The 7,916-nt window shown below is 46.1% G+C and overlaps 1 protein-coding gene across 3 annotated transcripts in view; it reads right to left on the bottom strand.

The window, feature by feature from the left end:
- gli3 (GLI family zinc finger 3) overlaps positions 1-7,916 on the bottom strand; it is a 114,406-nt gene that overhangs the window by 69,637 nt on the left and 36,853 nt on the right. Inside the window, exon 3 of one of the 3 annotated variants that reach the window (XM_008308178.3) lies at positions 298-516. The exons of 1 other annotated variant lie outside the window; for it this stretch is intronic. In XM_008308178.3, the coding sequence (XP_008306400.1) occupies positions 298-516 (219 nt within the window). The remainder of the gene's footprint in view (positions 1-297; positions 517-7,916) is intronic. One more of the 3 variants, XM_025054670.1, reaches the window with a different exon arrangement.

Raw genomic sequence — 7,916 nt, 5'->3', positions numbered from 1 at the left:
TTTGACTCAATCGGCGCTGCAACAGGGCTTTGAAGTGTGTGTTGATGAGAGAAAAGGCAGCACCGCGCTCAGACAGGCCCCTAATGAGGGAATTAAGACGCCGTGCTGGTCGTTCCACATACTAAGTTCCCCAGCACAACACAAGACAAGTATGTGTGTGTGTGTGTGTGAGGGAGAGAGAGACACACACACATTGTGTTGGACCTAACGTAACATACAGCAGTGTCTGGGTGCTATAATCATTACAATTTCTTAAACATCCGGGGTGAATTTCCTCCCCAGCGTTAGTGGACTTACTATAGTGCGGGTCTAAGTAGCCGTTGCGGTCCATGGCGAACAGAGTGCCACGGTACGGCAGGGCGTGATCAGCCAGATGGGGCAGGGACCCGTGCAGGTCCTTCTTTAACAGGGAGGGGCGTTCCTCGGTGGAGGTGGACGGTTCCTCGTTGGCCGGAGCCTGGGAGCTGATGGCGTTACGCCTCTCACGATGGTACGGTGTTCCTGAACTCTCATCTTCTGTGAGAAGAGAAGAGAGAAAAAAATACAAACCAGAAGCCAACATGAGTGGTGTTAGATCTTTAAAGGAGCTGCAGTTTCACTGTGTGAAACCGTCCACCGCGCCCAGCCGCCCGGTGAACAACGGTGAACGAAGATTACTGATCCAAACACCGTACAGGATCTGGAGCCTTTTTGTACCTGATTATTTGAGGGCTCATCGGGCTTGGACTGGATCACTGACCCGTTCCTAATGGAGCCGACCCAGCTTATGCTTTTCAGACCCATTGGACCGTGAACATTTGTGCTAGAAATTGGGGGAATATTGTTTGGTTCAGGACACGTAGTTAAAATCACCTCCGCAGGTCTCCTCAAAAGACTTTGGTTCCTGGTGTTGAGATTGACTTCTTGAAATACAGCCTTGCTGCCTCCAAGATCATGTACTTGAAGCTTCAAATGGGAACCTTATTTTGGACACCAGACGTAGGCTACCAAAAGCCAGGGATTCGATCCCATATGTGGGCCTAATAAAGCGGTTTTTGTGGCCCATCCTTGGGGCCAGAGCCACCCTTCACTGCCTCTGTGATCTCTTACTCAAAAAGAACCGCTTCACACCTGCTCAGTAATTCAGTCCACACAGAGTGAGCTTTCAAAAGGAGGAGCTGAGGCTCAGCGGTGTACACCTGAACCCTACTGAGCAGCACAGGACTAAATCCAGGCGGGGTTTTACCTTCTGTGGTGCCAAATGTGGGAGTTCAGAGTCAGACGGTGAAACAGTACCACAAAAAAAAATCTCCTTCATTTCCCACTGTGGTGACGTCACTTCCTCTGAGCCTCTTGGTGAATTCAGCTGCGGCTGACGTTTCTAAAAAGATTTGATTCCCATGGAGGAGGAAACGCAGGCCTACATTCCTAACTGGCCGTTAAGCAGCAGCATGGCTTGTGTCAACTCTGCCCTTCCTTCTTTCTGTCTCTCTGCTCGGAAACTAAATCTTTCTCTCGCTACGTCTAAGGGCAAAATCTCTGGAGAGAGAGACAGAGAGAGAGAGGGTGGGGGGGGAGGCTCACTGGAATTATGGGTAAAGGCTGTTTAAAAAAAGGAGTTGAGTTCAAGGGCTGAGCCTTGGCAGAAAGATCGTGACCTTTGACCTGCCCTCGGCACATGTGGGGATAAGGGTTAGCCAAGCCTTCTGACCTGGAGTTGGACGTTCCTGTGACGTGATACTTCACAGACTCACTCAGTTCATTTGATCTTGTCATTTAAAACAAGCGTTTATAAAGTTTGATCTTTATATTTCATCACACGGTGGATGCAGAATCCGAATATCATTTATCGTCACAGCACAGGGACAGAGAACAGAAGATTCAGTTTCAGGATCTTCTTAAATAATAACGGTGGTCAAGTTGCAGCCGCGGAAGAGCTGACCACCAAGGGTCAAGTTCCTGACCTCTGGTGGTAAAGTGAGTCACTCGGTGTGCACCTGGTATCAACTCCTGTGGGTTCTGGAGAAAATTTTAAAGTTTAGACTTAGCTATTCCTCAGTGGTGCTGCTGTTTGCCTAGACTGCTGAGGAAACTCCCATGGTGCAGTGAAAACTTTTCATTTTATTTAGTGTTATTTTCTGCATTACAGCAGTACTTATGACCATTTCAGAGTACTGCAGTACTGCTGTTGTACATTGGCTCTACGTTTTAATGTCAAAGGAAAACCGGTGTAAAAACTCTGACCTTATTGTCGCCACGGCAACGTCTGAGCGGATGATCCGCTGGTGTCAGTTTTGATATTTTTTACACATTTTGGAGTACATATCAGTACACTGCAGTAGTATTTCTTCTGTTGGCCACACCTGACATAAGTATTCTGCTGCCAATAGCAGCAGAGCAACAAGGGACTCCCCTACCACGCTCTGCAATCCAACTGCCAATTAGGAAGAGAAGAGCGGGCCAGATTAAAGAGCACTACCTTAAGCACTGATGAGCACCAGCGTAGTGCTGATCCACTTCACACAGATGAGACGAGAGGAGCCTCCATAAAAGGGGGAGGTTAAGAGGGAAAAACAATGGAGGGGGGAACCAGGTTGAAAGAGACGAGGAGCGAGCAGGAAGGAGCGGCGGCGGCGGCGGCAGCCCACGGTTTTGCCGTTTCCATTCCCCTCACTCTCCCACATCCATTACCTGCATCCGGGCCACAGCGCTGCCCCGGCGCGGAACTGGCAACAGATTCAAGGATTCTTAACGCGGAACTGACAGCCAGAGAGGCGAGCGTCTCTCATCTGCGGGAAATGACAGTGTCAGTTATGATATAAGTATTTAATCCCATACTGCACAGCCAGTGATCTTATTACGGGAATAATGGCACTTATACGGTTAAAGCTGGATTAATAGGTCTGCGCCTGCAAAGCTCAATATTAACATAAAGGGATTTTGGAATTGGGTTCATCGCATGTCGCCGAATGAAGTGAAAATTGTAAACTGTGCTGGGAGCGAGAGCTGGTGCGTGGCTGCGTGTCGAGCAGCCGCTCAGCTCTGAGCCCTTTTAGCTCTTTCACATTGAGAGAATCTAGCATTTCATCTGGGAAAGTTTCAAAAAGCGTCATACATATTGATGAGCTCTTTTCCCCGACTTTAATGCTGATTTCTTTTTATTTTATGTTTAAGAAATAGATTCATCACCGGACTTTCACAAAGTGGAGATTTTAGCAGACCAGTGGTTGAAGTGTTTCGGGTAAAGTACCGACAGAGTTGTAGTTTTCATACGACCTAGTACGTAACACAATCTAAGATTTTATTTTAAAACTGAAATTTTCAAAAAACAGTGCTTGCATTTTTAACTTTTTTGGACGTGAGTCACAGGCTAAAAAAACGCCATCTTGTAAAAACCCCTTTTATTCTCCATGTGTAAAACGAATCAAAATAAAATTCCAAATCATAAACTGTAGATTTTATTTTAAAACTGAAACTTCCAAGAAACAGTGCTTGCATTTTTAACTTTTTTTTTTATTTAAAATCTTTCTCTATTTCTGGCCCAAGTGTTCCTCCCCCCACTCCTATTCAGATATGACTCCCTCCACCAGAGGAGGTCAAGCGGCTAACAGTTCAATCACAGTGGTGTCACAGTAAAACCAGCCCCCCCCACCTCCAACCCCCTCCTCCCTTTCTGTCACCATGGAGAGCTCACACAGGGAGGGGGTTCATCATTCCACTATATACCAGCGTTAGGGGCTTCATTACTTGACTTCATAGCACCTTAAATGGTTAAACAAACACTCAGCAGCACAAGGGTCAATTGACTCCTCTGACCGACGGAGGAGAAGCAGCCGCTCTGAAGGTTCTTTCCTCTCTCCTCTCTCCTCTCTGCTGCAGGAGCTTTTGTCTCCTCGCAGCACGTCAAGCATCTGTCAAAAAGTGGGATGATAAAGACGGAGCAGACGCAGGTAAACACGGGCAACTTTGAAAAGTTCAGCCCTCGCAACACTTCTCTAACTCTGACCATCCGCCCAGCAGACCTGTTCCCCTCCACCACCTCCACCACCACCTCCTCCCCCTCCACTCCCCCTCCGTCCTTTCATTTTTTATTCCGCTTTTATTTCCTCTTTTCCCATGGTTGCCGCATCCAGTCGTCCACACCAGTTTGCAGGTCTATTCAGCCCAACACAAAAGCAGCAGGCCGGTCCTCTGTGGACCAGAGGAAAGCATGCCTCTCTCAAAAAAACACCGAAAAAGAACCATCCTGCTCTCGCTCTCTCTCTATGGTGATTGAATTTCTTAACATCTTTTCAAAAAGCGCTTAAATGCCTGGAGGCGAGAGGAAGAAACAAGCTAATGGTGGATGGGGAGCACTGAACAAATTTCAGAGCCCTTTCCTGCTTGGCGTTTGAGGTTGAAAGCGAGCTCCTGCCTTTCAACTTTCAAAGTCCGCCTTCCTCCTGCAGTGTCACTGAAGGATTTGAAAAGAAGGTAATTGTGCTCACTGCCATCCTGATCAGAGCGCACGCCCCAGCTCTAGTATTTCAGGAGCTTTCTCCACCACTATAATGGTACCTGCTGCTCCATTCCTGCATTCTTCCACCCTCACTTCCTTACCCCTCTTCTCTCTGCGAATGCACTCGGCTCTCTCTCCCCCACTTGCCTTCCACCCCCAGCAACCGACTCATTAAATCCTCAAGTCCAGGTTTCCCCCCCATTGCCCCTCTATTGTTGAACTTGGTTTGAATACCTTCAGAGACAACTCTAAGCAATGCCTTAAATGCGGCCGTATAAAAGCGAGTAAAGACGCAAAGGAAAAAAATAAGTAAAAAAAAAAAAAAAGTTTAACAGAGATAATGAGATGTGGAGGGAGGCCAGTTTTTCTCAAGAGTTCGGAGCTGGACCAAAACAGCTCGAGGTGAAGATGTTGGGCCAAAGAAAGGGAATAGAAAGTTAACAATCCCAGGTTTGGTCTTTGTTTGTTTCCCTTTGTTCAACTTCACCCTGGTCAGATTCAAGAACTTTCCAAAACTATATTCAAACTTTTCCAGCTTCCTAAAGATTTAGATTCAGCATTAGCTAAAACCTTTTTTAATTCCGCTCAGTTGATATTGTTACTAATTGGTTTACTCTTAGCTTTTCAGAACTAAGCTGCTATTGTTTGGTGTTTGCTAACTTTAACTGTTGCTGATCTTTTGTGATTATTTCAGATTTCTAGTTTTAGCTAATCCTTTGGATCTGTTTTGTTTTAAGCTCTTTAATTAGCAAGGAATCATGTATGAACTTTTCAAATTATTTTGTTGCTGTATTTAAGTATTTTCTTTTGTAAAATGGCATTTATTTTGCTCGTCATATTTTCACATTTGACTCTTATTATTGTCCGTATTATTCAAACCTCGTGATCACAACATTGAGATGCAAACAACCTTTTGAAGAAGGTCAACTCTAGGTTAACCCTCGGGTTAACGACGAGGACTTCAGTTCATCAACATGCCCATGTGTCCTTGACTCTCAATTACTGAACTCATTCACACGTTGAGCTGGTCTGAAGCCGGGACGTGTTGGCCACCGCACACAACACCTCCTTTTTCACCTCCTTAACATCAGAGGAATGTGTTGTTGCACCTCCGAGCCAAAGCCTAGACATATGCTGCGCTCCACCTTCAAACTTCTCCAAATACCCTCGTCTGTGGCACAAACAGCATCTGGCTGGAGTCCGAACAAGGAAAAGAGAAGTGGAGGATATACGGCGGAATCACAAACACTTCTTCAAAGCTCCTCTCCTCCTGTGCTATAATCTCTTGCTCCTTTTTTTTCTTTCTCTTGCAAATCAACTCCGGGGAAAAGACTGGAGACTCCCCAATTAACAATGAGAGAGGGAAGAAAAATTCCAGCAGCTGGCTGCAGTTTAATAACAGCACCTCTCCAAGCAGCTTAGGATTATGTACCTGATGCACCGGCACTGGAGCTGAAGACTGAAGGGAATCATTCACGATTAGCGCCGAGTGAAAGACAAGAGAGAGAGAAAGAAAGAAAAGGAAGGCAAAGAGAGCGCCATCAAGACAAGAGTGAGGGGGATTACGGCCGATTGTGTGAGGTATTTTTCCTGATCAACTTCTTGGCTAATGGGCTCAGCGGTGCACGGAGCTCAGGGCCTTCTTCAACAACACAGTTCAGCTCGGTATTGTGCGAAGGTTACGAAGGACAACTGGAGATTAGTGCCTAACTTTTCACTAATTTTGCTGTAATTTTTTTTTTAGCTACTTTGCGAAACACATAACAATCTAATCCAGGCACGAACCGTTTTGGAACTGAGTGATACTTCAATATGTATGACACTAGTTCTGTTTTTAGAACGTACCAGGTGCACCACGTTGGTGACCACTGATCTGAACAGATCAGGTTGTGCGTGCTAGTTCTGTTTTTAGAACCACGTCGGTGACCACTGAGCTGAACAGATCAGGTTGTGCTTGTTTGATGAACTTTTAGCTACATTTTTAGGCTAAATCTTCAGATAAACATGAGTTAACTTTGTTCTCTTTTTCATGATCTTTGTTTATATAAAGAAGAATTTAAAATGTTATAAAGAATCTTCAGATAAACATGAGTTAATTTTGTTCTCCTTTTTCATGATCTATAAAGAAGAATTTAAAATGTTATAAAACTGAAAGAAATATGAATCACAATTTTGGTTTCTCCATTCCTTACGACCACTCGTCTTCAAAGATACCTGATGGAGGCTTCAGACTTCAAACTCCAAAACCCACTGACCTACAACCACCTTCAGAAGCAGTTATTACCCTCATATCCACGGGCTGATGACTGTCGTCGAATAACAAACCAGCGGTGGTTCACTGTTTAACCAGAGAAGTTTGAGGCTCTGGAGAACCAGGCTGTTCCAGCTCCTGGTTCACGGTCTATCGTCAGCTCCTCGTTTCCCACACAGACGCCCTTTTCAATATTCATCCAGGCAAATTCGAACGGCTCCCACGTCTCAATTTGCACAAGGCCTCAAAACCAGTCCCAGCCCTTTCTCTGCCGCCGGGGGTCTGCTGGGACGCACCCCGAACTCCACATCTCGCCGTTCCAGCCTCCAGGCCCTGAGGCAGGGGAGGGGCAAATCAAAGCCTGCCTGGTTCTTTCCCATTTTTCCCCTGCGCTCCGCTCAAATCAGGCTCACAGCAGGGTTGTGTCATGCCAAGCCCCCGGCTGCCCCCAGATACCCCGTATTTACCCACTGGGGGTAGAGGCCCACCGTAGAGCAGCTTGAAACCCCTACTGCCGTTTCATCAGGAGCATATTGTGAGAAGGTAACGAACATCGCAGAGAAGGAAGTGAAAATCCTGACTGTAAAATGCCCACTGATGCTTTTTGACCAACTCCCAGTGCAAAGAGTCTGACGTTCAAACACCAAGAAGATGGATTTGGCCTCAGGGCAAAAGGAAAGCATTTAAGGCTCTGATTGGCTCGTGGCCTGTATTAGCATTTCCTCAGACACTCACAAGTCGCCCAAGATCAGCCAGAATCTGTTGGTCATTTATTCTGCTCTCCGTAACAATAAAAAGTGATTGTGTGCTGGCGCCGAATAATACGGGACAGAGGCTTTTAAGGTGAATTTGTGCACACACTCGTCCACCGTGCTGCCCAGGGCCAGTTTTCCACTCAGGCTCCAGCTCTGGAATCCCACTCCTGACACTGGGGTGATTCGGACCAAGTCTGTGGCACTCAGATTAGGAGGAGCGCGCCAAGAAAAATGGACACCCGGCCAAAGCAAAGAGTCCCAGAGCCAACAGTTGGGAATGGAATACAGAAAAAAAAAATAATAATAATACTGTAATTTCAAGCTCATCAAATCCCGGTCCAAACTGCCACTGTGAGTGTCTCCACCTTACAGTGATATCATACATTTCTGCCAGTAAACTTTTTTTTATTAGCTCAGATTTTACATGCACGCT

This window comes from Cynoglossus semilaevis, chromosome 3 (genome assembly GCF_000523025.1).
Source record: "Cynoglossus semilaevis isolate Cse_v1.0 chromosome 3, Cse_v1.0, whole genome shotgun sequence".
NCBI lineage: Eukaryota > Metazoa > Chordata > Actinopteri > Pleuronectiformes > Cynoglossidae > Cynoglossus > Cynoglossus semilaevis.
This window is presented reverse-complemented; position numbering and strand designations above follow the sequence as displayed.